The sequence below is a fragment of the Streptopelia decaocto genome (assembly GCF_964273445.1).
Source record: "Streptopelia decaocto genome assembly, chromosome: Z".
Lineage (NCBI taxonomy): Eukaryota > Metazoa > Chordata > Aves > Columbiformes > Columbidae > Streptopelia > Streptopelia decaocto.
In genome coordinates this window covers 44,671,983-44,688,305 of record NC_138657.1, presented here as the reverse complement: position 1 = coordinate 44,688,305, position 16,323 = coordinate 44,671,983, and the positions used below count along the sequence as shown (strand labels likewise).

At 42.5% G+C, this 16,323-nt stretch overlaps 1 protein-coding gene across 1 annotated transcript in view; it reads left to right on the top strand.

Annotated features, from left to right (window-relative positions):
• The first annotated feature begins 4,880 nt into the window (after nucleotides 1–4,880).
• FBXL17 (F-box and leucine rich repeat protein 17) overlaps nucleotides 4,881–16,323 on the top strand; it is a 298,475-nt gene continuing 287,032 nt past the window's right edge. Inside the window, exon 1 of the mRNA XM_082075890.1 lies at nucleotides 4,881–5,760. Within this exon, the coding sequence (XP_081932016.1) occupies nucleotides 5,011–5,760 (750 nt within the window). The 5' untranslated portion in view covers nucleotides 4,881–5,010. The remainder of the gene's footprint in view (nucleotides 5,761–16,323) is intronic.

Genomic DNA, 16,323 nt, shown 5'->3' with positions numbered 1-16,323 from the left:
CTCCTATTCAAAGTCCTGAGAAGGCTGCTGAGTAAGAAAGCCATCCTTGGTGCTTAATAGGCTCAGAAATAGTTCATCCTGTGCAGCTGAGATGAACATACTGTATTTTATTTAAGTTTTCACATATATTATCCATACACTGGGTAACTAGCACACATATTCAAGCAAGCACCTGGGAATTCTTACATTGCCTATTCAAATACAATGTCTAGTTAATCATGTACTTTTCATGCATTTTACCTGACATATTTATACTGTTCAGCATTTTTAAGAGAATGCAAACAAATCATCATGCACGCTTTCTTTTATGCACCCATAATGAAATTTTGTATTTTGTAAGCTTGATCTACACTTAAATTTGGCACCACAGCCACATCAGCTGCAAGAAAGGAGGTGAGGTCAGAAGGTGAGGAATACTCTTTCCTTACTTATAACCAGAAAATATTTAACTAGGACAGCAGAAATGATGTGCTGGCATAGCTCTACTACAATTGAGTATAAGCATTCAACAGCTTTTACAGATAAGTTCAAATTTGCAATATCTAAGAACAAGCTATGAACACTGCCTCAGTTTCCTACACATCATTCACAATTGAGATAACACAAAATCATAGAACCATTTTGTTTGGAAAAGATCCTTAAGAACAGCAAGTCTAATGGTACACCTCATACTACAAAGTCCACTGCGAAACCATGAACCTAAGTTCTATATCTCCATATCTTCTAAATAACTCCAGGGATGGTGACTCAAACACTTCCCTGGGCAGCCTGCTCCAAGCCCTGAAAACCCCTTCCATCCAGACATTTTTCCTAATTTTTCTAAACCTCCCCTGGCACATCTTGAGGTTGTTTCATCCTATTGTTTCTTACTTAGGAAAAGAGACCAACACCCACACCACTACAACCTCCTTTCAGGTAGTTGTAGAGAGTGATAAGGTCTCCCTTCAGCCTTCTTTTCTCCAGGATAAACAACCCCAGTTTCCTCACCCACTCCTCATAAGACCCGAGCTTCAGACCCTTCACCAGCTTTGTTGCCCTTCTCTGAACTGAACACAGTATTTGAGGTGCAGCCTCACCATTGCCAAGTACAGGGGTACGATCACTGCCCTAGTCCTGCTGGCCACACCATTTCTGATACAAGCCAGAATGCTGTTGGCCCTTTTGGCCACCTGGGCACACTGCTGGCTCATAATCAGCACCCCTATGTCCTTTTCCACCAGGCAGCTTTCTAGCCACTCTTCTCCAAGCCAGTAGTGTTGCACGGGGTTGTTGTGACCCAAGTGTGGGATCCAGCCTTGTTGATCCTCATACAATTGGCCTCAGCGCATTGATCCAGCCAGTCCAGATCCCTCTGTAAAGCCTTCCTACCCTCCAGCAGATCAACACTCCCACCCAATTTGATGTCATCTGCAAACTTACTAAGGGTGCACTCAATTCACTCATTGAGATAATTGATAAAGATAATAAACAGAACTGGCCCCAATACTGAGTCCTGGGGAACACCACTTGTGACTGGCTGCCAACTGGATTTGGCTCCATTCACCACAACTCTTTGGGCCTGGCCATCCAGCCAGTTCTTTACCCAGTGAAGAGTACACCCATCCATGCCATGAGCTGCCAGTTTCTCCAGGAGAATGCTGTGGGAAACGGCTTTGCTAATGTGCAACATCCACAGCCTTTCCTTCATCCACTAAATGGGTCACCTTGTCACAGAAGGAGATCAGGTTAGTCAAGCAGGACCTGCTTTTCATAAACCCATGCTAACTGGGCCTGATCGCTTGGTTGCCCTGTACATGCTGCAGAATGGCACACAAGATGATCTCCTCCATAATCTTCCTTAGCACTGAGGTCAGACTGACAGGCCTGTAGTTCCCTGGATCCTCCTTCCAGGTCTTGTAGATGAGGATCACATTTGCTAACTTTCAGTCAGCTAGGACCTCCTCAGTTAGCCAGGACTGCTGATAAATGATGTAAAGTGGTTTGGGGAGCACCTCTGCCCTCAGAACCCTTGGGTGGATCCCACCTGGCCCCATAGACTTGTGTGTGTCTAAGTGGTGTAGCAGGTTGCTAACCATTTTCCCTTGGATTATGGAGTCTTCATCCTGCTCCCCACCCCTGCACAGGGGTCTGGGTACTCTAATAATAATTGATCTTAACACTAAAGACTGAGGCAAAAAAGACATTTAGTACCTCACGCTTTTCCTCACCCTTTGTCACTATGTTTCCCCCCACATGCATTAAAGGATGAAGATTCTCCTTAGTGCTTCTTCTGTTGCTCATGTATTAATAGAAACATCTTTTATTGTCTTCTACAGCAGCAGCCAGATTAAGTTCTAGTTGGGATTTGGCTGCTCTACTTTTCTCTCTGTATAACCTCATGACATAACCTCCTGAGTTGCATGCCCCTACTTCCAAAGTGCGCGAACTCTCCTTTTGTTCTTGAGTTCCAGCCACAGCTTTCTGTTCAGCCAGGCAGGTCTTCTTCCAAGCTAGCTCAACTTTTGGCACATGGGGACAGCGTGCTCCTGTGCTTTTAAGATTTATTTCTTGAAGAAAGACCAGCCTTTCTGGACTCCTTTGTCCCTCAGGACTGCCTCCCAAGGGACTCTGCCAAACAGCCTCCTAAACAGGCCAAAGTCTGCCCTCTGGAAGTCCAAGGCAGCAGTTCTGCTGATCCCTCCCTTACACTCTAATAATTGAAAACACTATCATTTCAAGATTGCTATGCCCAAGACAGCTTCCAACCACCACATCAGGGCCAAGTCCTTCTCTATTTGCAAAGATATAAAGCTTGACCTAGGATTATTTTTCTCTAAACATTATTGTATCTGTTTCTCAGGCTTGCTCAATGGACAGTTAAAACTCATTTATTGTATAGAGCAAACAAATCACATGTGGTACACTGAATCAGCAGAAGCTGTTCTGCAGATATTTATGGTTCTAACATCTGCAAATAAAACTGCCAGTGGAACAGCTCTGCTGTCATCTTTAATGCCAAAATCTTGGTACCAGCGAAGTGACAGAGCACTACAGGAATGAGTGGCGTACGAAAACCGACCATTTATGGTCTTAGTTTTCCTTCTTTCATTCTGCAATCCTTATAGCAACAAAAAAACCCTCAGGAACGGAGGCCCAAAGACCAAACTAGGAAAGATGTGTCCTTGTCTACGTTCCATACAAGTCAGCTTATTTCAAAGGGAGGTAGCAGAGATGGATCATGTAAAGGTATATATTAGAGGAATGGGAAGAATTCCTTGTATGAGATGTATGTGTGTCCATGGTGTATTTATACCTCGAAATAACGGGGCAATGTACATCAGACTATCGGACACAAACCTGATGTAAAGAAGTCAGACATCCTTTCAGCAAGAAATGCTAGTATGTGATCATATAAGCAACGATGATGTCACAATGACTATTTGGAAGCTGCACAGCCAGATTTAAAGAGGCGATTTATTTCTAACATTTGACATTGCAACTGTTTATTCTGAATATAGTTTGGTTTGAAGGTTTGACTTGGACTTTCATCTTCTTTTCATGTTGTCTTTGTTTCTTATTATTGAAATATATTTATGAAATCTGAGTGAGAAAAAGGCCTTGCCAAAATTTTGCAAAGATTTGCTGTAGTTTGTACTGATGGATCTCAGTGAGTAATAAATTCAGATAAAATATTCTATTACTCTACTTTTGTTGATTGGTATATTTAGCATTTTTCTCACAGCAAACATATTTTTACTGAGCTATTGAATACTAATATTACAGGTAACAAACAAACAAACAAAATAGCATAATGGGTATTTTAATCCTAACATAACTTATTCCTGGGCAAAAGGCCAAAAGATCTGGTTCAATGCATATAATACTGTGCATTTCCTCTGTTGCCCTTTGCTAATTGTTGTAGTACTGCACCACATACACTCTGGCTTTAACTTGCCTTTTCCCACCACAAACACCTTTTGCTGGAGACAAAATTCCACATGTATTTAAACCTATATGTCATTTTTCCATAATAATTTCGAATTGAATGCTGAAACATTGAAATGGGTTTTGCTAGGCACTGAGGAGAGTGTTAATCAAAGGATTACAGCTGATATTTGCAAAGATTTATACACATCGGGCATCTGCAGCGAGGCACAACACACTGCAGTTAGAAGTGAGGCTCTTCATGAACTGGACATATGGGGACATGGCCCCATATGGGCCCTGTTTCTGGCCAGACAATGATTTAAAAACAGCAGAAAGCAGCTATTTTCGGGAGCACATTGGTGGGAAGGAGGTGTTCGTGGTGAATACTTGTGGGAATTTTCGGTGGTCTCAAAGTTTGTGTTACTCTGCCACTGCAAAAAACCAGCCACAGCCCTGCGCAGCTGGGTACAGTCACAAATCAGTGGACAAGTGCCCTCCCACCTTTCCTTATAAATTGTGACCCAAAAAAGTTTATTTCATGTATTAAAAGATACATTGTATATATATTATACATAAAGAATATATACACATACACTGGCTCCACTTCATACACCTGGATTTTTACGTGCAGTGTATGTAAATAAAGCACGTACACTGCACACCTGGACATACAGAGGCACACACGTACGCCCACACGCGCAGTGTGTGTCCGCACAGGGGCTGCGCCTGCCGGGGAGCTGTTACCGGCGCCCCGCAACTGCCCGCTCGGCCGTTGCCGGGAGGCCGCAGCCGTTGCCCCGGCCGCCGCAACGTCCCGCAAGGCCGCTCCTGGCGCCGCCGGCTCCCGGCGCGGCCGCCAGCAGCAACCCCGCCCGGCGGCGGCCTGGCGGCGGAGCACCGCCCCCGCACCTCCCCCGGGGGAGGTCAGGCCGGCGGTAGCGGAAGCTTCTCCCTCCCGCCGCCGCGTCCCGGAACCAGCCCCGCCGCCGCGTCCCGTCCTGGCTCGGCCCCGCCACCTGCCGCCCGCGCCGGCAGCATGACAGCGCGCGCCGCCGCCTCCCGCAGGTGACACCCCGCGGGCCCTTCCGCCTCGCCATCTCCTATATGGGCCACCTGCTCTCGAAGGAGTCGAGCAGCCTGAGCCGGGACCGCCGCTGCCGCCGGGGGAGGACGGTGCCGCCGCGCAGCCGGAGCTGCTTCCTGCGCGGGCCCTGCATGCTCTGCTTCATCGTGCACAGCGCCAGCCCTCCCGTCCCGGAGCAGCCCCTACCCGCCAGGGACCCCCTGCTGCCACCGTCGCCTTACGCGTCTCTCGCCACAGCGGAGCAGCGCGCCGCCCGCCGGCTCCTCCGCCTGCCACCCGCCGCCTGGGAGCCGCGGGGCCGCTGCCAGCGCTTCCTCCTCTCGGGCCTGCTGCCCTCGCCGGTGCGGGGCCTCCTGGGGCCGGCCAGGCCGCCCGGCGAGGTCGCCTCCGAGATGGTGTGCAAGCGCAAGGGGGCCGGCTTGCCTGCCAGCCCGCCCTGCAAGCAGCCCCGCTGCGCGGCCGCCGCCGCCGCGGCGGAGCCCGAGGCCGCCGCTTGCCAGTGTCCGGGGGATGCGCAGCCCTGCTCTCTGCCCGCCGCCGACGGCTGCGCGGCGGGCGGTGGGGGCGCGCCGGCCCGGGGTGCAGACGGGGACAGCGGAGGCGGGGGGCAGCCCGACTCGCAGCCGCCGCCCCCCGCGCCGGAGGAGGAGGGGGAGAAGGAGGAGAGGGGCTGCGAGGAGCCGCTGGAGCACCCTGGAGACTGCTGCCGAGAGCCGCTGCCGCCGCCGGCCCCGGACATTAACCAGTTGCCGCCCTCCATCCTGCTCAAGGTGGGTCAAGGCGGGCGGGCGTACTCCCTCCCCGCGGGGAGGCGGGGCGCGGTGGCCCGGGGCTGGGCCTGCCCCCGGGGAGGGCGCGGGGGCGCTGCGGCTTCGGCCGTGGCGGCCTGTTCTGCTCCGCCCCGCCCCGCTCCGGCGAGGTCTGGCCACCTCCAGCCCGGCAGGTGGCCGCATCTCCTCCCGCACCGTCGCCTGCGGGGCCGCGGGGTGGCCGCCGGGGAGCGCGGTGCCCCGGCCACCGCGGGTGTATGAGCACACCGCGAAAATACATAGGGTCGTGTGTGTGTTTTTTCTTTTTGTTTGAGTATTGTCTTTCATCTTTGTTTTGGTTTGTCGTTGTAAACGGCATTGTGAGTCATTAACTGAAGACAAACTCCAGAAGCTGCCTGTAATTTTGATTAGTACCGGTAAACTTCCTAATGTATCCTTCAAAGGTAGCTTCTTCCATCGCTGATGGAATATTCAGCAAGGAGGACAATCACTATATTTAGTGCTTCTGTATAGGTCAGAACTACATCGACAAGTTTTCAATATTGATTGGGGAAAAATTGTATTACTGTGTGTTTTGAGTCAATTTCAGCTTTACCAGTTCCACAGTCAGCCTGAATATTTGTAGCCTTCTTGAATTACATGCTCTCATAAGCTCTTACTCTGTATTTTCAAAGAACAGTCCTGTTTTCTTTTTTTTGTTCCCTTGATCGTCTTTTGGTTCCTTTAGTAATGTTCTCTTTGAGAATGACTTTCCATTTTTAAGCTACTCTGTTCATCTAGCTCTGAATTTCTTTAGCTAAACCGTAGCTAAGAAGATGAGTCTGGCTTGAACTGAAGCATGTGATGTTTTCCATAGTCTGATGCAAGTGTGTCTTTAAATTCTGGGGAATAGGGTTTCAGTATTACAGCAGTTTACTCTGGGCACAGATGGCTAAACTTAAAGCAAGGCATGGTAATGAAGGAGCTTGAGACAGATGACTCTTCCTGTTCTTCATGCAGTGCTAGTTGTACACCCCAATGTAGAAAGTACTTCTGTTACTCTTTTGTTATTAAACAATAACAATCTACTAACCTGTGTCTTGCACATAAGATTAGTTCTGTTGTTTTTTTTGTTGTTGTGTGTGGGTTGTTTTTGGGGGGGTACACATGAATATGTTAGTAAGGGTACCTCATATTCCATAGATGCACTATTCAAATTCCTTTTTGATAAATATTTAAAACTCATGAACTATCATCTGAATTAATCTCTTCTGTGATTGCAGCATTGAAGCTTTGTTTTTTTGTTTCTTCTAAAAATAATCCATTTACTGCTATTATTGGATGACAATTTTTTTTTTCATATTCTGTTGTCTTTGGATATGGAATCAGACTGACTTGATTAGTATGACTTCAGTGCTTTTTCTGAGCAGTGATATGAGCACTCTTCTGTGGTTACTTCAGTACTCCCTCAGTTTCACTTTTCAGAAAAATACCAGTCTGTAACCCTGCTATAAACTGGTTCTTTTATTAGTTATGCCCATCTCACCTCTGGACTAGTTTAAATGTTTTTTTTGTATGGTTTTCTATTTTACCTTGACACAGTAGCTTATCTGTATTTTAAAGGGCTTTTTGTTGTGTTCCTCGATTCCCCCAATTATTTTATCTCTTTGGTCTGCCTATAGTCCAGCTCCTTCTGCAATGTTTTTGAAAAAGCCTGCCCTTAATTCCAGCAACTGGAACCAGCGTACTCACCTGTTTGGTGTGGGGTTGTTGTGTTGTTTTTTGTGTGTGTTGTTTTTTGTTTTTTGTTTTTTTTTTTTATTATGTGGTGTTCCCCAGCTCTCACCACCCTAAAATTGCCCTTCAGTCCTTAGCTAGGCTTATGGGTTAGGTGGGTTTGTTTGTGGGTTTTTTTGGTTTGGTTTTCTTTGGCTGCTTGCATGGCTTCCTTTTCTGTTACGGGATTTTTAACTTAAGGTCTCTGACCAGGCTTCTTGCTAATTGGATTATACAGGTGTTCAAAGACCTTTGTATGCTGGGTTTTGATACAGGTAGAATATCCCAAATAGAATCTTTTCTCCAAAGGAGTCAATTTATTATGAGAGAGTGCGAGCCAAATATACCTGAGGTCTTTACGAAACTTTTCACAGTAAGTAATGGAGACAGAAACCTTAATACAATGACAAGAGATTCCATCCTCAGAAATCTCAGAAGTCAGATCCCGTCCTGTGGGTTTTTTGTTTGTTTGGTGTTTGTTTTTCGTGGTGGGTTTTTTTTTTGTTTTTTTTTTTTTTTTTTTTTTTTTTTTTTGTTTTGTTCCCCTTCCCTTGATTCCCGCCTTTGCAACCTCTCAAAGCAGTGGTGCTAGCGCACAAGTGGCTCTCATCCTCTCTGTACCTGCGCTGGAGACAAACCCAAAGAAGTATTGTAGGAACTCGTGAGTAATAGCTACCGAGCTAGAGGTGGCTGCCATGGGCTGCTCAGGTGCCGTTCTGTTGATAGGTGTCCCTTAAGTGAAGAATACCAGGCTGGATGCGAGGGCTTTTCAGACTGAACTTGACCTGCAGATCATGGCTTCGGTCCTACTGAATGAGGAAGTTCACAGTGCAATTAATTGCCCGTCGATCCTGTTCCCTTGGCTGGGGAAGAGGTCTCTTCATCAGTATGGGGGGATAAAAGACCTGTGATTCCACAGATCAAACAAGCTTACAGGTTGTTTTGCTTTTCATTTGGTCACTGAAACATGTATCAGAAAAAAGTGTTATACAGTGCGCAAAATTTCATCTTAAAGCTTCGTAGATGAGGGCGATTAGCTTTTATTAAAGGGTAATTTAATTCCGTTCTATGTAAAATTGGAGGGAACTAAGGAATTATAGTTCAGTCAACTCGACTGTAACCTAGACAGATGTGTGAATGGAATAAAATAAGGGAGCTGTTTGTAAGCATGCAAAATCTGTGCTATGTATCACTAAGTTTTCAAAACTTTGTACCATAAATCACAAACATGTGCCTATTGCCATTTCACTGCTATTTGTTCTGGAAAGCAGAAATCTTCCTGTTGTACCTGTTACGTCTTAGCAGTGCTGCTGTTTAAAAAAAGTTAACTGGTGTAAAATAGTCTGCAGACTGAGTGTACTTAGTAATGCTGATTCAAACACTACACATCTTCTTTTGAGTTGTGTTAACAGAAACTGTGCATGTACAACATGGAAGAGAAGCTCTCTGCTATGCTTGGTGCTTTTAAAGTCTCTGTTAGAGTTCCAAACTAGGTTGTGGGCACTGGTGTCCTTAAAAAACCCACAGACAGATTGGATAGGCGTCACAGGAGAGCTAGAGGTCGTGGAAACATGGCCTATGTTGGTAGTTGCAAGATTCTCTTCAAATTGAATGACACTTCTATTCAGAAAGAAGACTGAGATGCAGTCTTTTGTTATGAGAAAATTGAGATAAAGTTCGTCTGTATTCTGACCTTTGCCAAATAAAAAGTTACATCAAATTAAGCTTATTATTTTTTTGAGGGAAATTTAGGTGAGATACTTGGAAAATGGTACAGTGTGTGAACATTAAGATTTGGCAAAGGTGATTTCCTGTCTCTGGGCTTGTGTGAGTAGCTGGGAGTTTTATTTATTCTTTTTTAGACAATAATGGGGATGTGCTTATCAGGGATGTTTTAGCTATGCTTGAACTTGCTTTAAAACAGAGAAGGGTCTAGAATAGATGACTTTATAAAGCATGAACATATGCTGCTCTGTCTGCAGCAGAGACTGCCAGTTTTAGCTTAGCGCAGTATGAAGGGAAGTGTTTTTGTGTGTGGATATAATGTGTGTATATATTTTATTTAACTTAATTTTTCATAAATGTGTTATTGGAGGCTTTACTAGTTCCTTTTCTTGCATCTTTACTCATATTTTTCTCATTCTTTCTTTGCTGTCATAAATTCCATGTTTGCATGTGATAATGTTGATCCTAAATGCAGTGCTGCTAGCAGTGTGCCATTAGCACTGCATTAAAGATTATCAGAGTGATCTGAAGTGGGTTTGATAGGCCAGATTTAGACCTTTAGTTTTGCTTTCTGACTTTTGAATGCTAGCATTCATTTTAAATAGACTTATAACTGAAATACATGTGTTATAATTGCGCTTTTTTTTTTTTTTCCTGTTCTAGCCAGGGGACAGGGGCAATCAAAATGCATCATTTGGATGAGACTTCATCCACAAGTTCATGGAGTCATTGCTGTAATACTATATTTCTTTCCTTCTTATGCTGCTGTTCCCATCCATTTATCCTGTCTAGAGTTTTTGTTGAGCCTTACTTTTAGCTAAAACACTGAGAAAAATAGAAAGGGTTTTGAAACTTTGTGGTTGATGCAGGGAAGTGAATGTTCTACTCTTTCAATCTTTATTATTCTGCTCAACTCCTTTTTCTGTAGCAATGGATAACATAACTAATGTATATATATATATATATACACACTTTTTTTCCTTGTTTATATGAAGCTTGCTGTCACCCTGTGATTGCAGTAGGGAAATGAACTAGCTTTAATTTCACTGTGCTGTTGATGAGCTTCTGGAAGTGCAGCTGAGAGCCACAGTTGTGAAGAAAAGGTGTGCTAGCAGACTAGTAACAAAAGCAAAGATAGTATATGGACGTTATTCCAATGATACAGTTCTAAAAGATGTCCTGTTACTTCTTGTGATTTGTTACAGAATTATAAAAATAAATAGGCATTTTGCTTTCCACAGGTGTGTGTGAAATGGTGGCTTTCGTGTAAGCATGTAGATTTTCACATTACAGAATGAGTTGAGTGATGGAGGGGGCAAATGTCTTGGAATGAAATTTCGGCTTTTCCTGAAGGGAGATGGATGCCTTGACACTCACCCCACCCATGGCTGATTTCTGGTGTGTTGTTTAGATGTTGCTTGTCTTGGTCTGCATCCCTGAAACAATGTATTATTGCTTGGAGAAAACAGATTACAAGTTGTGCAGTGTTTAGATGAGAAGTAAATTAAATGTAACTCTTTCATTTCCTTTCCTTTCATTTCTTTCATTTGTTTCTTTTGTTCAGGCTACCTGACCTGTGTTTGATATTTCACAAATTTGGTATCTTTTAGTGTTTCTGTTTTTAAACTATTGTGGTGATTCAGAAGCAACACAGGTGTCTTGTAGTGAGGACAGTTGGGTGTCTGGGAGTAAAACTTTATCAGCCTCTTCAAGTAAAGATAGTCTGCTTATTCATCAGAACCCTTTCTTTCCATTAGTAGGAAAGGTATGGTATCAGAGTCTCCTGTCGCTTCTTATAGACAGAAACTAAAATTGTGTTTTGCATTACAGCTAAGGCAATCTGTTAGCAAGTGGCTATTTAGGGCACTGTCTGTCTCCCTTTTGTAAGCTCTGGCTGTATATTCCTGCATCTGGTTTTGAGCTCTGTGGAGTGATCACGTGATAACAGAGTGAGTTGATTTGGGTGGCTAATCTGACACCACTCTAACTTGCAAAACTTCTCCTCAGGATCTGCTGCCTGAAGAGACTTTCTCGGGTACAGTCACTATATCCAGTGCAATAATTAAGGTAACCAGGAATGGGGATGAGTAAAATGTTCCTATGAATGGCAGCTTGCCATATGAATCCTGGCTGTGATATGAAATCACACCATCACTTTTCGTGGCTGACACATTTTTGTTAATCACAAGAGCTTTTTTAACTTGATTCCCTTTGTGGGTGTACTGAGGCTCCTTTCAGAGATATGTGCCTTGAGTGCTTCCATCTTTTTCCTGTACTCAGGTGCTCATTAATCATTCATGTTTCCCTTATTCAGTTGAGGTTATGTGTTGATGAAGTGATGAAACCTCTTAAAAACTAAGCAAATATTTCTCTGTCCTTCTGTCTTCCTTTCTTCTGTTGGTAGCTAATTCTTTAATTTTCTGAAATAGAACAAAACATCCTTTCATAAACATAAAATCACTCGAAGCTTAGCTTCTGTATGTTTGAAATTAACAACTACTGTGTTTTACAGTTCAGAGTAAAGTGTATGTACTAAGCATATTTCTTTTATTGGATGGTACTTTAGAATTGTTTTTGATACTGAAACTTCAATTAGTTGCTGAAAAAATGTGCACCCAGTTGATGAAACAAATTAGCAGTTTTCCAAGAGTGAATGTGTCAAGTTCATTAGACACCAGGAGATGTGTAAGTTTACATTACATGTAAGGAACATTAAAATGTTCTTTATATGTACTGTCGTTAGTGCTTTGGTGTGAAAACAAATCTAGCTGATGTAATGAAAACGATTTCATAAATATCTGTTCTTCTTGGATACAAAATAAGCTCTATAAGGAGAAAAAAAGACTTCATTCACAGAAATCTTTACTCTACTAGTTAGATTGAAAGATCTTTCAAACGCAAACAATAGACATAAATAAGGGATACATGGTTCACCTTTTATCATCTGCCCTGGGGCCTATGGTCTATTGTTAGGGAACAGACTGCCTCAGATTATTGAGTTATTTGGTATCCTGCTTCTTAAAGAACTTAGAAGCTTAGAAGCTGCTTATATAGACTTCATGTTCATAAGGCTCTTTTTCTTAAAGTTAGTATCTTTAAAGAATGATATCACCAATCAACTGAATTTTCCTTCCTCTCTTCCTCAGGCAAATGTTTCTTAAGTCTGTGCAATCAATAATTCTGACTTCTTGATTGTGGTTTTTAAAAACCTTTTATTATTTATTTAGGAGAGTTCTCATAAGTTAAAATTATTTCTTGTATTATGCTTATGTTTACTTCATATTTGATTTGTGTGATGTGAGTTTTTGATTTTGGAAAACTTGGTGCTGAGGATGTTGTGTCAGCAAATACACGCACAGTTTTCTAGTGTTGTACGTTTTTTGTAGTAACATTCATGGGTGTGACTGACTTTTCATGATTTTGTTTGATTAGAAGAACAGTTAGGTATCTGCTTTTCTTGACTGAACTTTGAGGAGCTTGGCTTAAGACAAAAGTTATCAAGTGTTTACAGAAAAATTAAGTTTATGACATGGATTTATGATATTTAAATCTTATGTTTAATCTTATAAGAAAAGATACTTATAGGGGTCTGTGTATGGTTGTTCGTGGGGAGGGGAAACAGTGGGGAGGTTTTAAGGGTGCGATGTCTGAAGCCCGTTGCGTGGAACTTGATGGTAAAGGAGTCAATTACACAGAAAAAACCCTTTTATTTCTAGCTTCTTTCATTGGACCCTTGAATAATATTAACCAGCAGCTGCTTCTTCCCTTTCCCATCAATTGTCTTACAAAATCCTTGTTCCAGGAGGTTGAAGAAAACCCCCAAACTTGGTCAGGCACTGTTTTTTGACAGTCTGAATTGTGCTGTGCGAGGACTTAATTTGGCTGTATTAAAATCAATCAGACCATCACCTGATCCAGAATTGTGGATTGCCATAAGTGTGTACAAACACACTGAAGATAGTACTGTGGAATTAGTTGTGTTTTGTTGCTTAAAGGTAAAACAACATGTTTGCATGGATAGTCTCCTGTAAGGGATTTGTGTGGTTGTATCTATCAAGGACATAAAATTGGACTGTTTGAATTGAGTTCAGCAGATTGAATGTGGTCTGACTGAAAGCTAGCTATATCTGTTAGTTGACTTTTGCTGCATTGCATTTTTAGTTTTTCTTTTCACTATAGACTTTAATGGGTTTGTGAGCCCTTACTCTTAAGCAAGAGCTTGACATTGAAGAGCTGACTGTGTCTGGCAGGCATGATAAGGCCATCAGTATTGAACATTATGAGTGTTGGTCCTTAAATAGGATGTAGCCTGAAGGCCCGGAAGGTCTTTTGCATTCATTGAAGGCGAAGAAAAACCCACTAATCTTAACTATCACTTGAAAGGTTGAAGCAGGAGACACTGACATCTGTCTTAGGAAATTGAGCTGAAAGAGAGTGAGATGAGAGAGCAAGGAGCACAAGCAGGGGTTTTTGTTTCCTTGTTTTGTAGAACTCCGCTTCCTCTACCCCTACCTCTTGCCAACAGGGGCAAAGTGTGAAATGCATCTAGAAAATACTATTAAACTTGTGTTCTTTTTTCTGTTCAGAGTGCAGAAGCATATTTCTGTGTCTCTGGTGCCTGGAAGGAGGATTAGACAGGGATTTGAGGAGGAAAAAGTGAGTATTGGACATGGAGGTGTACATGCTTGAGTACAATTTTCAAGAATTAAATGTGCTAACTAGTGGACCCAACACCTGCAGAAAGTCATCTGTCATAAGCAGGAGTTAAATGGACAGACTTGGGGTAGGAGTGGTTTTAGCTTCAGCTGTATTTATACAACCTTGGGAATTAGAAAAAAAAATAAAATTCAGGACAAGTAACTTACCATAGTATCACTATGTATCTAGAGAATGAAACTGAATTAAAGGGTGGTGAAGGTCATAAAAGTTGTAGCATTTTATGCATTAATGCAGTTGAGATAATCTGTTAATGTAAGGGTGATGTGCCACCAAAACTGAAAATGTATAGGCTTTGCTACTAAATTCTGTTTAGTGTACTTCAATACATCTTTTAACAACTGCAAGCTCTGAAGAGAAACTGATGTTTTACATCACATTCTTCAGACTCCGTTTATATTTGGAATTTTACAGTCACTGCAGACAACAAAAACAGTGAGGCCTTGTCTTTGAACATGTACCACTTGTGTAACTTCTGTGGCTATGCCTGTCTATGCTGAAACTGCAATGACTTTCTCAGCAACTGCTTTTCTCTCAGTAGCTTAGCTCTGTTTCTCAAGAAGCTGATTTGCAACACCTGTACACTCCTTACTTGTCTCTGCAATTACAGCATGGACTAAAACATAACCACAAATGCTTTCAGACAGTCTTCCAGAATAATATGTCTGTGCAGAAATACTGTTTGTGTCAACAACTGAATCAAACTTGCTTCTTGTTTTGTTTCAGTGTTGGTACTGCTGTGTCTCATGCAGTAGCAAAGCAGTAGTAGTAGGTTTTCTGTGATTTGTGAGGGCTTTCAGCTTTTGGTAGGATGGTAGTTGGAACAGAAACTATTTAAGGGCTTTCGTATTCCTAGTGGCAGCTGGATTAGCAACAGTCTTTGTTATTCTGTGTTTGCTATGTTCTTGTTTTAAGAACTGCACACTCTTGTTTCTTGAAGTGAAGTTGGTATTTCCACAAATACACATGTATATTTCCCACTGCACCAAAAGATTAGTTAAAATATTTTATGATGCTGACCTTGGCATCCCTTCTTAATATTAACTGGAGTCAGTCTGGTGTCCATCTAAACACAACGTGGATCATATTGCTTTGTTATCTTCTGAGGTTTTTGTAACTGTTAAAAGATTAGGTTGTCTGTTCATGCTGGTAGTAGGATCTCAAGTTTCCTGCTATGTTTAGTAACTTCGAACTGCTGAGAATCATCACACTGCCATATTTTTCTAATGCCTAGAATTACAATTTTGCAGTAAGACCATCAAAGGCCAAGTTACCTCTTACTATTTAGTGCTTTTCCCCTGCTTGACTTGGGGTGATACTATTTTTTTTGGGTGCTGATCACAGCCACATCCGTGCATGGATTCACTAGTACAGACAAAGAACTGCAGGGAGGAAGCAGGCATTGATTGTTTCCTACACACTTACCTGCCTGTGTTCAACTGATTCCCTAAAAAACATCCATTGACTCTGGTATTGGTTGAGTAAACAGGGTGCAAGCAGAATCCTTCCGCCCCTGTGAGTTTTACATAAGATATTGTGAGTTTTTCATGGCTAGAAGAAGAAGATGAGAGTGATAACTCTTGCAAGCATTTACAGAAGGTGGTGAATTTGATTATTTTCTTTTTTTCCCTTCCGTTATTATATTTTGCTTATTATATATTTCTTTTAGAAGAGTCAGCCAACTCTCTTTTGCTGGTGGGTATTATAGGCATATACATACTTAAAAGTGCTAAGCTAAGCAATCTCCTAGACAAGAGGGCGGTAATGTTTGTTATTGTTGACAGTTGATTGTCTAGTGCCTTCTAAAGGCTACCAGTGGTGGAAATTCTGTAAGTTAACAGGTATTACATTACATTACATTTCATTATCCTTAATTTGAGACTAACTGCCCTACCCACTAGGAAGAAGACGAAAGTGGTGTTCTCTCTAGTTTGTTTACCTCTTTTCCCTCCCTTTTCCATGATTAAACAGCGCTGGTACTTTCTTTGAATGTTTCATATGTTCTAGACCTCAGTGCTTTCATGTGGACACTCTCCCAATATTTTCAGATTTTTTTGAGCACATTGCCTGTAGTGCTTCTACTTAGTACTTTATGTCCTCATCTGTTGAGTGGGAGAACTGTTCCACCTTTTGCAGTTTATTCTTGTGTAGATAGCCTAACGCCACAATTGCCTTTTTTCATTATAGGATGACGTGTAGATTAAAGTTAACTTGTGGTTACAGGGTACGTTCATATGTAACTCTTGACAGACCACATTTTTATATTTCTTAACAACAGTGCTTCTGAGGAAGTGCTGAATGTAACAAATATAACAGCAATTTAAGGGCCTGCCATAAAGTTACAGTTTATTCTTCTTTTTTTTTTTT